This window comes from Diadema setosum, chromosome 11 (assembly GCF_964275005.1).
Source record: "Diadema setosum chromosome 11, eeDiaSeto1, whole genome shotgun sequence".
Classification (NCBI taxonomy): domain Eukaryota; kingdom Metazoa; phylum Echinodermata; class Echinoidea; order Diadematoida; family Diadematidae; genus Diadema; species Diadema setosum.
In genome coordinates this window covers 7,552,244-7,573,094 of record NC_092695.1, presented here as the reverse complement: position 1 = coordinate 7,573,094, position 20,851 = coordinate 7,552,244, and the positions used below count along the sequence as shown (strand labels likewise).

Below are 20,851 nucleotides of genomic sequence, written 5' to 3'. Positions count from 1 at the left end.
ATCAGGGTTGCCAACCTTCACGTAATTAGTTGTGAGACTCCTGCAATTCACCAAATTTTAACTGTCTCAAGCTCTGATGAAGAATTCTCACACTAAACCCCCACAACAGGAGTAAAACAAGAAATGTCCCCCAAATCCCTGATAATCCAAACTTTAATTTATATGCCTAAGCCCAAATTTTTTAGATTTTCCCACAGGTACACTCTTTTTATGCATATGTTGAAATCTTTACTGAAGTATCCACCGGAGTGCACCATTTACATGTATGATGTGAAATTGTCAAAACTCCCTCCAGCAGAAAGGGAAGGGGGGGGGGGGAGATTTCCCTTCCACACCATCCCCACATTACAGTGTATGAGCACAAAAGAGTACTGCATGACACGAGTACAGCTGACAAACTGATAATACCCATGATGTAAAATCCAACATGTGTCAAAATGAGGCATGAAATTGTCTTGTTGATTTTCTTCAAAGAGTGCACTGAGTCCTCAGTGTAGAATTGCATATCTTATAACATGCCCTGATACTGTTCCCTGATTTTCTTCGAGCTTCTTTGTTTTATTTGCTTATTCTTTTTTCTTTGATTAGATATGATTTGTCCTGAAACTGAGAGTATTGATTAACCCAGACTAAGGGTCTGCAACCCATTCACACTTAATATCTTAGAGTGGTGCATTGTTACTGAGCCAAAGCAAATTACACTATTAACAGCACTACTGATTCATAGTAACTATTCATTATTCCTACCATGAGAGATTCAGGCATACTTGCAGATTGTTCTGGTACTTAAGCTGTGTTGTAGTGAAGACAAGGTGATTTCTATTTAAAAAAGAAAAAGAAAAGAAATTATCAATGTCACTTTATTGCAGGTGGCTAGAACTCGATGACATGGCATCAGAGGACACAACTCGTCTGCTATCTGAACCGGGACCCAGCGGCAGCAGCGCAGAGGGCGATGACACAGTCCGCAGCAGACATCGTTCTGACACCGATGATGAGGAGCTCTTGGACATCGGCGACATGCCTGCAACGCCCTTCTTACCATCTCCAAACAGGAGCTTTTCATTCGGGAGATCCAACAACAATGGCGGTCAGTGTAAATCAAAACACATCCTATCAAGATAAGGTGTCTGTGAAATATTAAAAAGACCGTAAAGAATTTCAAATACAGTAAGGAAAATAGAAGGGAAAGTTTTTACCATCTTAGTTGTAGAAAAATTCATGCAGTGTGCCTGACTTTGAATGCCTTGTGATACCATCTTTGTCTTGGTCTTGTGGTTTTTTTCTGAATGCAACTTGATATTTAACACAACTTGTATTTGAAACTGAGTTACTTTTGGTTTCAGGTGCAGCCAGATATTGTTTTTTTTTTTTTTTCTGGAGTCTTGTGAAGGAGTACCCACTGAGGTTTAATGTGTAAGATTGTAGTATTCAAAATGCATAATATAACATGATGGCCATACTTTTCCATGGCAAATGTTTGAAATTAGAGACAGTTCAAGTAAAAACGTTTTTTTTTTTAACGAGCCGTTAACGATCGCCCCATCACTGTACAGGCATGCTAACCCGGAAACATTGAACTGCACATTACTTGAATATGAGACCATTCTGAGGCAAATAATTTTCACACGAGACCATTCTGAAGTTAATAATTTTGTGTGATAGCTCACATAGAAAACTTCATCAATGAACACACTTTTAAGTTTTGATAGGGAAGACTGCCTTTTTTTTTTTACACCTCAAAGTGCAATACCCTTTTGCAAGATTTCCATAGTGAGATTACCCCTAAGGATTTGAAGGTAAGGCTCCATGTTAAAGTCATTAAACCACCCTGCTTTGGTTCCATTTTTATATTTTGTGCTTTTATTTTTCTTGTTCTTGATTTTTTTTTTTTACAGATCACGTAGACAGATTCTCAGCAGAAATGAGCCAGTATGATGACTTTCATACCATCGACTGGGTGCGGGACATCGCTCGCTACCGCCAGGAGCGGAAGAACCTGAAGAAGAACCGGAAGGACTCGTGCTGGGACACCCTGAAGGACATGATGTTTAGTGTGTCTGGGTGGACAGTGGTCTTGCTTGTCGGCCTGGCTACAGGTGGGACTAAGGGCACTGCAGAGAGATCTGCAGAATATGTGAAACCGTCAGTGCTTGGTTATGTAGTTGAGTAGTTAGATATGTGTGTGTGTGTGTGTGTGTGTGTGTGTAAGTATGAATTGTGTTTGTGTATGTGTGTGATCCATATCAGACTATCATAGTCACCTTCCATACGTTTTAGAATAATTCTTCAAAGCAAAAAGCAAAGGAGCTCAGTGAGTTTATCCTGTTTGCGAAATTTTCTTTAGACATTTTAAAAAGTGGAAAAAATAAGGAAAAGGTAAAAACAGTGGCAGATAGTAAATGTTGTTTAGAGCCGCCGATTTGCAGTAAAGATGTCTCTACAGGGGAGCAGAAAATTGAAAAAAAATAGATATGAATTCAAAGTATGAGTACCTTTTCTCTGTAATCGTGAATTAGCTGCCAAAAAATGAAGACATATCCTATATATCTTTGTAGAAAAATTTGTTATAAGATAGATGGAGTTGTTCATATATCAAAGAAAATCATTCCTTAGACTCCCACAGACTACATGCTATGGGTATAAAGTGAATACTTCGGTTTGAAGCAAATCCGTAAATATATGCATGTCATCGTCATGACCTCTGTTAACCTCACCAGGTGCCTTTGCTGGCATCGTCGACATCGGGACGAGCTGGATGAGCGACCTCAAGGTGGGCGTCTGCCAGAATGCCTTCTGGCTGAACAAGGAGGAGTGTTGCTGGATCCGCAACACCTCCATGTTCGACTCCAACGACTGCCCGGCCTGGATGACGTGGTCGTCGGTCGTCGGCCATGCAGCCTCGGACACGGTCGCGTATGTCCTCAACTATCTGGCGTATGTCCTGTGGGCCGTGGGTTTAGCCTCAACCACGGTACTTCTGGTGCGGGTGTATGCTCCCTATGCATGTGGGTCTGGCATTCCAGAGGTGGGTGCACTGCACAGGGGTGTTGTGTATTTTAAGTTAAATTTTAGACCAAATTTGTTCACCCTCAAATTATTTTCATATTTTTCAGGATTTTTTTATAAGGCATGGTAAGGCATTTTATCACCACCCAATGGAAAAATGGATTACTGATTTATGCTGAAGGTATACAGTGCATATCAGTGGAAAATGTGTAGCAAATCAGACTGGTTAGAATTAGTTATTTGAAAATGAGTAGATGATCTTTGGGGAGTCATGATGAAACCTGAAAATGATATTGCAACAAATGACTGTGACATTATACCAGTTTTGTGAAAAGTGCTGCCATTTTACTTCACAAATTACCATTGCAGTAATTTTTAAAGACTTATTTCAAAGCAATATCAAAGTTTATACTTTCAGAAGAATCTGATGCCCCTGGCTAAAATGGAGATGGCAATTTTAGCATGCAAGAGGCCATTTATCAAAATGGTGACCTATCAAAGACCGGTTGAAATGTGATTCAGTGACCCATAGAAAAAGTGAAAGCATTATCTTTAAAGTTCTGCAGACAGAAATGAAGATGAATTTATTGGTATGTGACTACTCTGGCACGATTACGTTGTCTTGATATGTGCAAATACATTGCTTGATAACCCTTTAAGTGCCAGGCACCAGGTTACATGTTCACTTGCAATTTGCACACTGTCATTTAGCTTGACAAGACTTACTTTCACGATGGTTATTTCAGATCAAGACCATTCTCAGTGGGTTCATTATGAGGGGCTACCTGGGCAAGTGGACGCTGCTGATCAAGACGCTGACCATGATGATGGCCGTCGGGGCGGGCCTGAGCCTGGGCAAGGAGGGGCCCCTGGTCCATGTGGCATGCTGCTGTGGCAACGTCTTCACCTACTTCTTCCCAAAGTACTACAGGAATGAGGCCAAGAAAAGAGAGGTGGGCATGTCAGAAGTGAATGTTATATTCCTTTTAGTAACTCTCTGACTCGGGCCAGGCCTGAGCTAAGTCGTAAAATTTTGAGTTTATGAATGGCTTGGGCCAAAGTGTCCTGCGCCAGGCTCTGGCTATTATGGCGCTGCAGTAAGTTAGTGCCAGGTGTGGGCCAGGCTCTGGGCCTGGCACCGATCGAAGAGTTTATGAACGATAGCAGCGCCAGGCTCGGGCCAAAATTCCTTGCATGGTCAAAGGTCACAATCACCTGGTCGCGCCTCCGCCGAGCGCTCGTTCAGTTACCATGGTAGTTGTCCCTTATGTGGCTGAGTTTGTGATAGGTCATTGTAAAAGTTGCGCAGCTCTGCTATAATTACTGACTGCAAGTTTTGTTGCTTGGCGCGGGCCAATTTAGCTCAGGCCAGGAGCTGGCTAAAAATGCATGAGTTATTGGAAGGGCTATTATTCACCGTTTACCATAAGAACCGTGCCATATTATATATTTCATGAGGGTAAGCACACCCTCACACATGATAATATTGTGTGAATCAGGACTTGTTACACAGTTTCACAAGTTTACAAGTCATGACAGAGAACTGCAGTTAGAAATGTGAAATTAGTATTATTTCTTTTCAAGAGACAAATTGGTGATTTTTCCTTGCAGATGACAACATGATGCGTTGAATTAATGTCAATAGAGGCTCAGAAGGTAGGTTATTAATAAGGAGTGATGAATTTGTATTGCTAGCCTTTTCAAATGAAACAAATTAGGAGACATGGACTTATGATATTTAGAAGTAATTCAGTCATGATAGATAGAGCATTACATTGCAGAAGAGGTGTGAATGGTAGCTGTGTTTCTAGTGATACTCTTCAATGAGAAGTGCTGATTTATGAATTTGTATTCTTTCTGTTACTGATTTGTTTGAAGGCTACTTTTGTAACATCTACTTCTTTTATGATCATACGGTTGTTTTCATCTTTCGTGTCCTTCTTAATTTTATATTTTATATTTCCGGGGCTAACGTTTCATAAGACTTTAAAGTTCTTTTTGTTGATCCCCATTCACACGAAACAAGTTTTTCTAAGTTTGTAGTTGTATGTGTGTTTGGATTTTTATGTATTTTATGATGAATGAAAATAAACTGAACTAAACTGAACTGATTTTGATTTCAGGTCCTGTCTGCAGCTGCAGCAGCAGGGGTGTCTGTTGCCTTTGGGGCTCCCATTGGTGGTGTGTTGTTTAGTCTGGAGGAGGTGAGTACACACAATAAATCCCACCAAGTGTGATTTGTTTGGATCAAGCTATGCAAGAGTGTGAATATGCCCTCATTTTAGACAAAGCCTTTCCATGAATATCCTCTTTAGTTTTCCTGATCTTTTGTTTTTGATTATCACTCGTCATGCAATTTTTTTCAACCTGTACTTTGATTGACGCTCTGTTACCCATGACATAGTTTATTATAATTATGATCTCTCACACACAAAATAACACGATACCATATTGCCCCAAAGCCATTATCCCAGTCGAGCTAACTGCTAATGGAGGGCAGTCTCCTCCACCATTGACTTTAGATGTGACATACATGTATGTCTTTGTAAATACATGGTTACTTTAATTCCTTTCAGTACTCTTTTGTTAGCTATAGTTTGATGAGGGCATTATTGTTGATTTGCCAAATTATTCATTTGTCGAAGTGGATAGATCAAACAATCTGAAACTGAACTTAAACTTAAGTGGTGTATCCTCACCAAGGGCATTATTGTTGATTTGCCAAGTGATTCATTTGTACCAGTGGATAAATCAAACCAACTGAAAGTGAACTGAAACTTAAGTGGTGTATCCTTACCAGACCTCTTCCAGAGGGCCCTGTCATTACTATTGCAATGTCATAACTGTTGCCATGTCATAACTACTGCCATGTCATAACTACTGCCATGTCATAACTAATGCCATGTCATAACTATTGCCATGTCATAATTACTATTACCCCCAGCATTGGTGGATAGCTACTCCTACGGCTTGGTCAACAGGGTCACACTGAGGGTCATTTAAGGAGTTCTTGTGGGGAAAAAAAAATACAGTTCTACACCATATTCAGTTTGGATGTAGTTGACAGAGCAAATCAAGCAGAGTGGTGTAAATATTTTGTTAAAGTCACGTCTTGAATGAGAAAGTTTTAAATTTTCAAGTTTTGCATATCTGCAGAAAACCAAACATGCAAATTTGAAGTTGAGATAATATTGTGGTTTCATAAAGTCTTCCATCGATTTGCACACAAATTTTCATTAAATTTCCTTATTTGACAAGCCTGACAATGCATGGGTCACTGTTCGAAGAAAAAATGACATGACTGACATGATAATCTCATTTTATTTTTCACCCCTTAGGTCAGTTATTACTTCCCCCTGAAGACATTGTGGCGATCATTTTTCTGTGCCCTGGTGGCAGCCTTTGTGTTGCGCAGCATGAACCCATTCGGGACTGAGCACCTGGTCATGTTCTACGTGGAGTACGACCTTCCATGGTCACTCTATGAGCTCTTCTTCTTCATCATTCTAGGAATATTTGGGGTGAGCATTCTCACTCTCATATTCACACTGTACACATGATATACACATGCACATACTGTAAAAGTGAACATTTTTTTTGGTGTGGAAATTTTTGCGCATTTCGCGCAAGCGGAAGCTAGCGTGAAAATAAAAGCACACAAATATTTTTTCATATCATTTGTTCCAGTAGTTAATGTCCTGGTTCCGTGAAGTTAAAAACACTCAATATTCTTCTTACCCTGCGGAGTGCAAGAAATTACTCACGCGAAAATATCCACTTTTACAGTATAAACAGGATTCAACTTTTTTTATCTTATCTTTTTATCTTATCCATTCATTGCCCTTTGGAACCCTTATGTAATACATTGGTCAGATTGAGAGAAAAGAATACATGTTCTTTCTCATGAATTTTGATGTCAAGATCATGGATAAAATTGATATGTTTTAACTTATCACTGATGGCGTCCATGTTTGCTTTTATGTAGGATATTTCTCTCAGTACCTTATGAACAAAAGTTTTCATTATTTTGCCACCTTGTTAAATCAGATCAGAAGCATATTTCTGTATATATATATTTTTTACAGGGTCTGTATGGTGCTTTCTTCAATAAATTGAATCTGAAATGGTGCAAATTCAGAAAGACTTCCAGACTCAAAAAATACCCAGTGACAGAGGTGAGTCCACCATATTTAAAGTCAGTAAAGACACCAATTTGTTTGTTTCATTTCCATCTGAGAAGATGGCTGGATGGCCCCATATTCAACTGCAATAGCTGGTATTGCATGGGGTTCAGCTGGATTTAAGGTGGGACCAATTCACCTTCACCAGGTTAAATCCCCTGCTCTTTGCGATGAATAAATGGAGTGGGATCTTTTATGTACGTGAGTTGTGACTCTCTTGCTCAAGGGACCTCAATTTTATGTCCTATCCGAGGGATAGAGTGTTTTGCCTCGTATTATAGGGAACGGTATGATTACATACAACATTGCTCAGTGGGACCCGGGAATCAAACTAGGGTCCTTAGGATTGTGAGGCAGACACGCTACCAACTTAGCTAACTCGCCGCCCGTGTGTGAGTGAGATGTATTCGGTTGATGTAGTGACATATGGTCATGTTTGTGTTGCATAGAAATTATGATTTTATGTTGCTTCACCTCTTGTAGCAAGCTATGGTCATTAATCACATTTGTACTCGCAATGAATTAGTGGCATGCTAAACCACTTGCTGCATAGAAACTGACAGTACTAGTGAAAGTGACTATGGAAACTGTTATTGAATAGAAACTATTCTGTGAGTGTATATTACTTGATTAAATCACTCTGCTAGTCTTTGTAACAGCCTTTTTCTGGGTGGTTCTCATGATAGATGTTGTGGACACTGTTGTAAAGTTGAAAATATTTTCTACTATGTGTATGTGTGTTTACCCATTAGGTGATTGTGCTAGCCTTCGTCACAGCCGTTCTCAGTTTTCCAAACCAGTACACCAGGATGAACACCAGCAAGCTAATTTCCCTCCTCTTCTCTGAATGTGGGCCAGAAGATGACGACCTTCTGTGGTAAGACAAAAGATATTTGTATACAGGACATTCTCCAAATTTGTTCATCATTCTTTGCTTAATTCTATATTGATTAAAAACGCACTGTTTCAATGCATTCTTGCACATTTTCCCTATGTTAATAAGATACACAGGGATAGACCACAAAGGGGAACCTTAGTGCTTGTACTTACTTCACATTTTTCTTCCTTCCTTTTAGGTTTCCTTTGCATTTTTCTTCCTCTGCTCATGTACATCTATAATAACAGCATATCACAGTTAAAGTATGAGTTTTACTGTATATTTCATTTGTGAGATTTTTAGAATTCTTTTTGTGCTTGTAATCTATTTTGTGTTACCACAATGTGTGTTACCACAATGTACAATTTATCTTTGAAGAATATGAAAAAAATCTGAAACTGAAACATTTGTACAATGTTATTTTATTACTCCATTTGTCCCATTTGACCAGTGATTTCTTTTTTAACTTTTAATCATGAACATCGTGAACATATTATAGGAGATGTCATCGTGGTGCTTTAAATGAATTGAAATTTAAGAAACCTTGGTCAATGAAATGACACACAGCTACTTGCAAACACAGTCATGCCATAAACATTGACAGCAGGGTGGGGGAATATTTATTGTGAAGAGAATGTGTTATTCTAGAAACTGCTTTTATTTTCCTGAAAAATCTAGTTCCAGTTGTATTAGAGACAAGGTATTGTTTGGCTACGTGACGAAAGTCTTAGAAGAAATTGAATCATTGTTGTTGAAGACATGCCTGTTTGCATTTCTCAAGTGGTTGTGAAATTTGAGTCACAATTCAACATATTTTTGTCATATATCCTTATAGGCAAAGGTTGTGCTAATGGCCAATATGTGTGTTTACTTGGAATTACTCTGCACCAAAATCGATATATCATTGTAATTTGTCAACAGTGATTACAGGAGAAACTACACCCGCATTGACCAGTCTGTCTACCCAACAGCCGAGGCAGGGTCGGGGGTGTTCACAGCCCTCTGGCTGCTGGCGATAGCTTTTGCCTTTAAAGCCATAATCACCATCTTCACGTTTGGTATCAAGGTAGGTCAGATGTTACACTGTGAAAGTAATGGTGAAAATATAATGATGAAAAAAAAAATAACAGTGAAAGTACAGTGTCACTTTAAATATCTTCCCCTTGTGTACCAAGGTCTGTTTGACCTGTGTTTTTTTTTTTTTTTTTTTTTTTTGAGCAGCAACATGCTGTAAGATTTGATACCCATACAATATACTTGGCAGAACCACTCCAGACTGGAATGCTCATCCTAGGTCAGGAATCAGGTCTACCACACAAGACCATGACATAATTTTCTGCAGTCTGCATGCCAGAATTTATCGACTCCTGGCTAATAGATGTGTCTACACATAATATCCTCCAAATGTTGTGAGCAGAGTTTTGCTGTTAATATTTTTTTTTTCAAGTAAGTTTCAAATATGGAACATTTTATGTCCCAAAACATGAGGAATACCACTCAAGCTACAGCATTATTGTAATATTGAGACAGCCATTGTTTAGATTCCCATAGGATACCTTGTCAGATCATTCCTAGACATACAAATGATCTTAAACTTTTAGGTCCTGTGCCCAGTTTGCTCAAATATTCACAAATCCGGCACTATTTGTTCTTTTGCATCAACTGAAATCAAATCTAATGATAGGGATGGGTTGGGTTCCACTCAAAATTTCCTGTGGGGCAGTTGACAACTCTGAGCTGTCATCATCAACATCATCATCATTCTTTGCATTTTGTTGCCAGGTACCTGCTGGTCTCTTCATTCCCAGCATGGCTGTGGGAGCCATCGTGGGCCGCATCATTGGAGTCCTGGTGGAGCAGATTGCCTTGTGAGTGTAGAACCACTTTATGAGGATTCTACTTTTTCTCATTGAAAACTTGTGGTGTTGTAGGACATGACCGTATTCAAAGACTTGGCAAGAATGACATCAAATTGCTCTTCTCAAACAGAGTATAACATTGAAGACAAGCATAAATTGCCACTAGATGTAAATGTGGTAACTTAATGTTGAGCTGTTTTGGGGGTTTTTTTGGCATGTTTTTATGAATTATAAGAGCCATGGCTATGAACAGGGAGATGTTTTTGTAGGGTGGCGTGGTTGGACTTTAGATGGAATCCCTTCTGAAATCAGGGTATTTTGATTTGTGGTTTTGACTTATAAGATATGAAATATTGTATTTTTCACCTGGGCAGGGTTTATAGCAGTGTATTGCATGCTATTTACTATTGTACACTCCCATGATGAAGTATTAGTTTCCATTTTCAAGATTTTCTTTATCCATTCTACTTTCATGTTCTGCGATGAGTGTGTGCACCTGGTGAATGTGACATACCATGACCACGGCACCACATTTGTTGTATCTAACCTTTCATTAATATCACAATGCAGTAAGAATCCGGACTGGATTATCTTCAAAGAGTGCAAGTTCATTGGCAAGTGTGTCACCCCTGGACTTTATGCCATGGTGGGAGCAGCTGCTACCTTGGGTGGTGTGACCAGGATGACAGGTATGCCATGCCCTTATTGGTAGAACTACATCCATGTTGGTAGAACCACACCCATTTCAGTAGAAACACACCCTTACTGGTAAAACCACACCCTTGTTGGTAGAAGCATGCCCTTGTCAGTAGAAACACGCCCTTATCAGGTGAACATATATACTCTTGTTGATAGAACCACACTCTTGTCGGTAGAACCATGCCCTTGTCGGTAGAACCACACCCTCGTTGGTAGAGCCCCGCCCATGAAGCTGAACATCAAAACACGAGACAGAAATCAAAGAGGATTAGCAAGTATGAGGGTTGATGGGAGGAGAACTCATTTTGCTGTTTGTGAAAAGAGCATTCTGGGCTACCAAAATATTGATCTTCGGGTACTTCAGACATAGCTAAATGGAGAGACCCTGCCAACAGAAATCCTGTCAAGAGTGTATTAGTCTGGTGGTCCACACAGTAGAATGAATGCACACCCTTTTCTTGTTAGATGGGTAGTAATTGAAGGTGTGAACAGAGAAATTATGCTGGCAGGGACAGACAAACTCATAACTGTTGCTCAATGCCACGACTGGAACATATTGGATTAGCTAGTCTAAATGCGTGCAATGAATTCCCTACTATAACATTGACTCAAAGAGGGAACACCCAGCAACATTTTTCTGGGAAAACTGACTGAATAGCTGAACTACTATGTTAATGCTTGAAGTCATGGCACATCTTGTATGGTACTGCCCAGCTCACTTGAGCCAAAGGGATTGAGTGAGTTATTGTATTACCCCTTTGTTTGTTGTCTGTCTTTTGAAACTTTTCTCATTGTCATCTTTGTCAAAACACATGAATAGACTTGAAACAAACTTTGCAATTATTATCCTTATGGGTAGGGGATACAAAGTTTGTTTGTTTATTTGTTTTTCTTATCATCAAAGATAAAGATGGCCAGCAACCAAAGATTTTTAGCAAAATGCACTAAAATATCCAACTTGTTGTTCTCTTTCAGTTTTTTTTTTTTTTTCAAATGTTGAGTACAGCATGAGCTGCATAATGATTGTGAAGAAATGATTGGTTCTGAGTAGCAGTCATGTTTTCATATGAGATCTGTTTTTATCATTCTTATTTCTTCATTCTTGCTTCCTGGCACTGACTGAAGTTTCGCTGGTGGTCATCATGTTTGAGCTGACCGGTGGTCTGGTCTACATCGTCCCTCTCATGGTGGCGGTCGTGGTCAGTAAGTGGGTGGGAGACGCTTTCAGCAAAGAAGGAATGTATCCTTTGACCATTTCACTTCAGGGTGCAATGTCTCCCCATTACAATATGATGAATGCTCTCTACTTGCATATTTATGTGACATGACTTTGTGTAGTTGTTTGATTATCAGTTCTTGAGGTGAATACATCAATCCACCAAAGGAAAGATTTGTGAAGACACAAAGATAGTAGATAACAAGATACGAAGGCGCGCGATAAGAATGGACACAAAATGGCTACCCTACATGACGCTACAAAAGAGAGCTAAGTACAAAGTCAGTACACCTAGGAACATCATTCATTTCAAAAGGTAGTGGTATTTTTATTATCTTAAAAAGATTTAAAAATTATAGTCGTAGCTTTTTTTCGATTAAGGGGATTATTCTGAAGAACGAGATTTTAAATTAATAAGGATTATTTCATGGAGATAAAAATTTGGCAACAACATGATCTCACAATCAAAGACGCTTGATAAACAACAACATCTTCAAAGACAGCGCGTCTCAGGCAAAGACACACATCACCTGAGACGCGCTGTCCCTGAAGCCGCTGCTGTTGTTTATCAAGTGTCAAGACAGCGCGTCTCAGGTGATGTGCGTAATACGCTTATGGACCGCGCGCTGTCCATTTATTTTGTACAGGATTAGCGCGCACTTTCGTGTCTTATTAGTTAAGCGTCATTGGTGAAGACACATATTCATAGTTGTTTCTTTCCCATCAGAATATCGTAACAGCCAGTGTCAGGTTATGAACACTTGATATTGTAAAAAAAAGAATGGAAGGTGATAGTTCTTGTCAAGAATAGAATATCACTGTCATCAATTTTCATTTGTGACAAATTGAAGTAGCCATTTAAAAAAAAAAAAACTCACATCAAAATGTTAGAAGTAAACATTTGAGTATATTGTTGCAAGTTTCTTTAATTGATATGTTCAAATCTCACATGACTCAATACATGAGTTTAACACAAACAAAGAGAGAGAGAGAGAGAGAGAAAAGAAATTGAATGTGTGAATACACAAATGACAAGTGTATGTGTTTGTATGCAATCCTTAGCTGCCAGCAAAGTTTTATAAATCCAACATTTATTGCAAATGTAAATCCACTATGTCTGTTTTGCAAAAAAGCAATGTCTGTTTATAAGATTGTGTAGCTTGACAGGAAAATATGACTGTGTTAATGGCAAACATGTACATCGACCTGTTGGATCCTTGACTTAACGCTATCGCTGCCAGATACGATGGCCACATACACCTCAACGGCTACCCGTTCCTCGACAGCAAGAGAGATTTCATGCACACCTCTCTGGCAGTGGACGTCATGAAACCACAGTAAGTCTCACTGGGTGCTGAGTACGAGATGATGTATAGGTGGGACTATGGGAGGGAATTGCGTCAATTATATGTCATGAAACCACAGAAAGTCTCACTGGGTGCCGAGTACAAGATGATGTATGAGTGGGACTGGGGGAGGCGATTGCGCTGATTCTATGTCATGAAACCACAATAAGTCTCTGTGGGTGCCCAGTTCGAGATGATGTATGGATGGGACTATGGGAGAGGATTGCATCAATTTTACATCCAAACAGTAATTGCAATGAAAGTTGCCAGCTCATTACCCTTTTTGACCATGTTGTTTGGAATAATAAAAAACAACAACAGGAAGAAGACATTAAATCAATGTTGTTGAAGACATGCCTGTGTGCATTTCTCAATTGTTTGTGAAATTTGAGTCACAATTCAACATATTTTCATGATGTATCATAATAGGGAAGGGTTGTACCAATGATCAGTATGTGCGTTTACTTGGAATTACTCTGCTCCAAACTCAATATATCATTGTAATTTGTCAACAACAACAACAACAACAACAAAATGTTTCTTATGAAAGATTTTGAGACCCAATTGTTTGTTGATGTTTTGTTTTTCTGTCTCATTCCTGTATAGGAGAGGGGATCCCCCTCTGGTTGTCATCACACAAGACACAACAACCATTGAGGATCTTGGTACGTAGAAATCATCACTTTTGCTTCTCTGACTGAAAACAGGTGTTGTTATTTCCAGTATTTGACTAGCCTTTTGTCAAGGCCCTCTCGCTGTATGGTGAAGAGAGCCCAGCTGAGTGGGGTTGCGCGAGGGCCTTTTGAGATCTGCTTCGCATCCTTTTGTTAGCCCTTTGAATTACCGAGTTTTGCTCCCCGATTTCGGGAGCAAAAGTCGACCGACCAATCAGCGTGACTGTCTGCTCGAACCCGATTTGAATAGAGCGAATGCACGCCGCTGCCGCAGACCTCACAGAACTCTACACACAGAGTGTGTAGAGTTCCGTGGCAGACCTCCTCGGGTGGTCAGTGATGCATGCAAACAGGCATGACAACACCAAGGCTGAGGATGCGGGGAGCGCGCCATTCCACTGGTTGACCGGAAGCCATTAAAATGAGTATTCAGAAGGATTCACGTGTCATGAATAATAATGTGTGAAGCAGATCTCAAAAGGCCCTCGCGCTGGCGCGCTCGGCTGGTCTCGCTTCGCTCGCCCATTACAGCGAGAGGGCCTTGACAAAAGGCTAGTATTTGACCTGTTCTTTTTGCAAAAGGAAAAATAGAAGTGTTGCCATTTGATTTTGACATGTCATTGGAAATGAAAGCAGAATTGTTGTGCATGTTTTTTTTTTCCTGCTGATTCTTGTCAAAATGACATTTGCACCTTTAAAGGACAAGTTCACCTTCATAAACATAAGGATTGAGAGAATGTAGCAATATTAGTAGAACACATCATTGAAAGTTTGAGGAAAATCAGACAATCCGTTCAAAAGTTATGAATTTTTGAAGTTTTTTAGCGGTAACCGCTGGATGAGAAGACTACTGCAGTGTATGAATAACTTTAGATGTCACATGCGTACAACAATATAAGGAAAATATAAAGAGAATTTCACAAAATTTCATCTTTTGAAAAAAGTACATATTCCCTTGACTCGTTACCGACATATGTTATGGGTAATATTATTCCCCCTGCCTTTAGAAAGAGGCAAGCCAAGTGCTTTTTTATTATGTGAAAAAAGTGAAAATATGTTGAATTTTCTTTACATTTTCTTTATACTGTTGTACGCATATGACTCACAAGCTGTAGTAGTCTCCTCATCCAGCGGTTCCAACACAAAAATTTTTAAAATTCATAACTTTTGCATCGATTGTCCAATTTTCCTCAAACTTTCACTGATGTGTTCTACTAATATTGCTGCATTCTCTCACTCCTTATGTTTATGGAGGTGAACTTGTCCTTTAAGATGGATCTAATGTATGCAGTTATGTACTAATAGAATGGGGCATTGAAATTATTGTCTATTGTCATTAGTTGTGGACCCCTCTCACATTTCACCAATACAACTGAGGATCTACTTACTGTAAATTATGTTTTTGATATGACACATGTCATGCAAAGAGTTTATGAGCATTCATTAGAATAAAAACAGAAAAGGAAAATATGAGCATATTTAGAAAATGCCCATAAGTTTTCACTGACAAGCGAGGAGGCATTGTGACGTGATTCTCAAGAGACCCTTTTATTGGCCCAGTTTAGTATCTATCTGCAGCTAAAGTGCATGTTTGTTTCACTTATGGTTGTAAATTTGGCATGATATAGCTTTCAATTTAATTGCAGTATACAGTTGAGGTTGTTATTTCAAAAAGAAAGGGAGGAGGGAGGAAGGAACGGAATTGAGGGTTGTGCTATACAAGTTTGTGACAACAAGATCTGAAGTATGTTCTGACTTCAGGCAAAGTGAAAGTCTGTGTCATCTAGACTCCATATATTAGCAGTTATGACAGGCTATGTTTTTAGTGACAGTAACAGGACATCATGCAAGTAGTTGTTTGATTATCAGAGGAGTTTTTGTTATGTTGTTTCTATTTTCCTCCACTGCATCCTGGTTCTTCAGAAATCCTGACTGTAGACAGTCCATTCAATGCCTACCCTGTCATCGTATCCAAGGAGTCGCAGAGACTGGTAGGACTGGTCTACCGGAGGGAACTAATTTACGCTCTTAGTAAGTGACTAGTTTGTTGTTACATTGACATACAGGTGACTCCTGCTATAACGAAGTCTTCCGGACCAGCAGGTTGTTTTTTGTTTGTTTGTTTTTTCATTGTATTGAAATGTAGTTATATCCAAACAAAGAGATATATGATGTGTAAAGATAATATGATATTTGGACCTGAATTCTGACCTCATTGTAACGAAATTTCGTTATAACTATGTTCATTGCAACAGGTGCACCCGGTATTTCTTTCATTCTGTTTATTCAATGCTAATTTTACATATTACACACAACTCTTTATTTTCTCAGAATTAGTGGCTCTTCAGCTTATTAGAATTGTCTCACATTAAGGTGTTCAGTGATATTTGTTGTTGTTGTTGTTGTTGTTGTTGTTGTTGTTTACAAGAGTAAATATAATCTTCCCTTTGCTGATTGTTTCATACAAGAAGTTTTGGATCCTGACCAGTGCATGAAGTGTGAGCTTTCTCCTATCCTCCTATCTTTGCAGTGAGCTTGTTAGCTCATACAGTTGATACTGTGCATGTAAAGGATAGATCTACTTTATTCTCTCTGTCACACTTTTATCCTCATTACAGAACGAGCGAGGAAGAAAGGTGAGGGGGTGGTCAGTCAGTCAACGGTGTACTTCACACACTCTATGCCTAAGTTTACGACACCAGACAGACCCGCCGGTGTGAAGATGACTCACATTCTAAGTCAGGTAAATGTCTTGCAGCACCTTTTAGGTACTGATGACAGGGATTCAGCTGATGTACCAAGTGCGAAATATTTTTTTTATGAACTCAAATTGTGCTCTGCACCTCAGAATTCTTCCTTTGAAAACTGGTGGAGTACTTTCTCCTGCTGCTGCTCCTCCTCCTCCTCCTCCTACTCCTCCCTTTATTATTTATTATTTTTATGATTATGATGATGATTTTGATGATGATGATGATGGTGATGATGGTGATGATGTTAAAGGACAAGTTCACCTTCATTAACATAAGGATTGAGAGAATGTAGCAATATTAGTAGAACACATCATTGAAAGAGGAAAATCTGACAATCCGTTCAAAAGTTATGAATTTTTGAAGTTTTTGTGCAGTCACCGCTAGATGAGAAGACTACTGCAGTGTATGATGTCACATGCGTACAACAGTATAAGGAAAATTTAAAGAGAATTTCACAAAATTTTGTCTTTTGAAAAAAAGTACACATTCCCTTGACTCCTTACTGACATATGTTATGAGTAATATTATTCCCATTTCCTTTAGAAAGAGGCAAGTCAAGTGCTCTTTTATTATGGGAAAAAAGTGAAAATATGTTGAATTTTCTTTACATTTTCTTTATACTGTTGTACTCATATGACATCACGAGCCTTAGTAGTCTCCTCATCCAGCGATTCCAACACAAAATTTTTAAAAATTCATAACTTTTGCATCGATTGTCCAATTTTCCTCAAACTTTCACTGATGTGTTCTACTAACATTGCTGCATTCTCTCAATCCTTATGTTTATGAAGGTGAACTTGTCCTTTAAGGAATTTAGGTGTAAGAAATGACGATCTTTCTTCTCTATCCTCTTCCAATAAAAAGAGAGTTGAACACAAGGTCCCAAGTCAGTAGCTTGGAGATGTACTGCATTTCCATAAGCAGGTTCATCACCCAGAGTAGTGATTGCCATAATACAAAAAAATGTAAACTTGTGAGCTCTCTTTGTGACCATGAAAGAAACTTTTCACATTACTGTAGTGATAATAAGTATATAAAATCTTGCTCATTATACGAATGTCCAGTGTCCATGGCACACTCATTATTTACCAATTGAAATGAACTTTTCTTTTCTGTTCTTGTTCATCACGTTCCAGTGTCCTACACAAGTAACAGACCAAATGCCAATGAGTACAGTGGTGGACATGTTTCGGAAGCTGGGACTGCGGCAAACGCTAGTGACACACAATGGGTATGTTTTGCATCAGATCCAAGGGAACTCCATTCTTGATTGTTATTTCTGTGACCATGCACATATGAAATATATTTCATAGTATAATTATGTTAATCATTTTTTTGTACCAGTCATTCAGAAATCTGCAATATTCATTCTCTCTGATGTTAATATGTTGAAAAGTGTAAATTACAAATAAAAGTGTCCGTTACACATGTATAAGATCAAGTAATACTGCTTATGGACCAACAGCAAAGCACCAGCAACCCCCTATCCCCCCCCCCCCTTGATGGAGGTACTGATTGCTCACTTTGTTGCTCCGAAGCACTAGGTTTAGAATGAAAACTTAAATGGGCAGTTAATACTGGGGGTTTTGATGAAGAAATAATTAGAATTAAGGAGAAATTGGAGTCACATCTCCTGGGACAGGACAGAGTGGTGACACGTAAAGAATGAGAAGTTACATTTCTTTAGTGCAGCTACTATATGTATACTCTGCTGTGCTGCAATAGAAGACTCCTTTTTGCTGAATATTTTTTTGTGTGTGTCATTATGTGTATTCAATACGGTTAAAGATAAAAAACACATGAACAACAAAATGATGAATTAAACTCCAAATGTCTGCCCTTCCCATGACAGGAGACTCCTAGGAATCATCACCAAGAAAGACATCCTGAGACACATCGCCGCCCTGGACGATCAGGATCCACTCTCCGTCATGTTCCACTAGCCCCCCAAGAGCACCCCTACACCGGCTCCGCCCACCTGCACTGCCCCCACCCACCAACACTGTCAAGGAGTGCATCCCTCCTGCATGTGGTAGGCAAGGTGAACCAGTGAGGCAGTTTATAGGCACAACATGTACCGCTGTCTGTTGTCATCACAGTAGGAACTTGATGCGAATGTATTTTACCACTGCCTGTTATCTGTGCTGCAGTACTTCCTCGAATAACCTTGGTGGCTTGAAGGAGAGTGATGTCACAAAGGGCGACTTGCAATATGGAGAGTGAGAGCAGCATTAGCTGATTGGCTTCCGACATCTGTCACTACTGGTGTGGCTACCACAGTCGCCGTGAATATGGTTGTTGATGGGTTTGTGAAAGGATGCACAAATCACTGTCTGTACTAAGGGACGTGTTTTCAGATGCAAATGGACAGTAGGAAGGTGATCTCTACACATGAAATATGAAATGTGTTTGTGTGTGTGTGTGTGTGTGTGTTTGTGTGTGTGTCTGTGTTACTGCATTATCTGCTTATTCACAAGTAAGAACAGTTGCTAGTGAGTGCAGTATTGCAATAGTAACCTACAATTAGAACCTTGCCCAATGTCCAAAGAGCATGAGAACACTGATTTCTGTTGCCATGGCTACAGGGTGTGAATAATGGGTATTTGTTTCTGATGCCAAGACAGGTAAACACATACTTAAGATAAAATGGCATGCAAGCATAAAATTATTTTTGTTGATGTTAAATATATGCAGAAGTAAGATAAGGTTTTAGTAGAAAATTTGCAGAGAGAAAATGAAAGTCAAAGAAAGGTTGAAGAAAAATAAGAAACATTAGAGTCTGAGGAGGAATGAAGATTTGAAACAAAGATGAAAGAAGAGAGAGAATGATGGAACATAGGATGTGAAGAAAGAAAGAAAACAAAGAATTCCTGCTAAACATATATAACAATATTCACTACCTGGTAACTTACTGACACTGTTTAACTCAGTATAGAAATGTACTTGTAACTATTCTTTTTGTATCCCGTAGTTGTAAACTACCTCCCCATTCCATGTCCCTAGTACTTTTGCCAGGGTAAGTGTTGATGTAATCTGTCTGACATGTGACCGATCCTTTTAGGTAATAACACCAGAATCCATCGATTGCGCGACTCTGTTCTCACCAATGCTCCCATCTAATCAAGTGCGATCTTTTTCATCTGCTGTAACGGTGCACGTGGTCTTGGAGAAAGCGTCATCCTTGCGCACAAGTCACATATTCTCATCAAATGACCTGCATCTGCAGTCATGCGGCACCAGTAGAACCAAGGTTTAAAACTTGATCAGTGTTTTTCTCTGCCCAAGATGTGCTTCTTCAATGGGCCAACATGCACGTGATGTGTAGCGTCCATACAGAGCTTTTCCAGCATGATTAGCTGCTTCTTAAGGGTCTTCCCGTCATCCGGATCCCACCGACGATACGATATGCCTCCGGTTAGTCCCAGCTGGCTCAACTTGGCCTAGTTCTGTAAAATGAAGAATGTTCGCGTTCATTTTAATTTTGCGACTTTTTGCGAGATCCAAGATTTGCAAAACTTCATGTCTACACTGTATGCGTTGAATGCCAGTGACAATTCTCGAAAATTTCATGCTACAAAAAAAAGCCATCGGTTCCAGATCCCAAAAAAATTTCATGCTGTGAAAACATCTTGCTTATAGTATGTCTTGGCTGCTGCAGACTGTTTTGCTAGTTCTTTTTCACCAGGTTTTGGTCTCTATTCTGCTGTGCGTATACTATCCGCTTTATCGTGCTGTAAGACAGTTGAGCTTCTCATGTGGTTACTTTTGTCGTGGTAGGTTTAGAAGCGATACTTCTGTGATGGGGCATCCCATTTTCTTCGGGTCGGAAGATGAACGCATTTCATTTGCAGTGTTTGTATTCCATTCCTCCCTGCATTGTTTGCATCAGTCAGTGCCGTGTTGTTTCTTCTGGGCCATGGCTAGGTTTGTCTGGGCTGCTTTCGTGATCGCAGCCAGATTCTCCCTACTCCTTAGCACATGCGTCACTATGCTCTCTTGTGGGGGATTTTGCCTGTCCAGGTCTCCCCAACAATGTTTAGGGGTGGTCCTCTTACTTTTTACCCATACAAAAGTTCAAATGGGGAGAATCCTGGTGATTCTTGGGGGACCTCCCTTTTCGCAAACAACCCACGTGGGATGAGTTCATCCCAGGTCACAACCCGTCATGCAGTGTAAGGTTTCAGCATCCCTTTCAAAGTCCCATCAAATCTCTCTATCAACCCATTGGTTTGAGAGTGAT

At 39.5% G+C, this 20,851-nt stretch overlaps 1 protein-coding gene across 1 annotated transcript; it reads left to right on the top strand.

Moving 5' to 3' along the window:
- The first annotated feature begins 873 nt into the window (after positions 1–873).
- Positions 874–18,554, top strand: LOC140235276 (H(+)/Cl(-) exchange transporter 4-like). The gene is made up of 18 exons (XM_072315307.1): positions 874–1,090; positions 1,899–2,099; positions 2,721–3,028; positions 3,756–3,962; positions 5,133–5,213; positions 6,348–6,530; positions 7,095–7,184; positions 7,943–8,067; positions 8,989–9,133; positions 9,850–9,935; positions 10,497–10,615; positions 11,751–11,865; positions 13,083–13,178; positions 13,794–13,852; positions 15,785–15,892; positions 16,480–16,604; positions 17,748–17,842; positions 18,464–18,554. Exons 1-18 carry the CDS (start codon positions 889–891, stop codon positions 18,552–18,554), a joined length of 2,436 nt encoding a protein of 811 aa, XP_072171408.1. The 5' UTR covers positions 874–888.
- The last annotated feature ends 2,297 nt before the right edge of the window (positions 18,555–20,851 follow it).

What these genes read in the sequence shown, in the direction of transcription:
- LOC140235276 (XM_072315307.1), top strand. Translation starts at nt 889, where the DNA reads ATGGCATCAGAGGACACAACTCGTCTGCTATCTGAACCGGGACCCAGC. An exon ending in TCTTCACGTTTGGTATCAAG is followed by an intron (nt 9,134 to 9,849) that starts GTAGGTCAGATG and finishes TTTTGTTGCCAG; the next exon opens with GTACCTGCTGGTCTCTTCAT. An exon ending in GTGGACGTCATGAAACCACA is followed by an intron (nt 13,179 to 13,793) that starts GTAAGTCTCACT and finishes ATTCCTGTATAG; the next exon opens with GAGAGGGGATCCCCCTCTGG.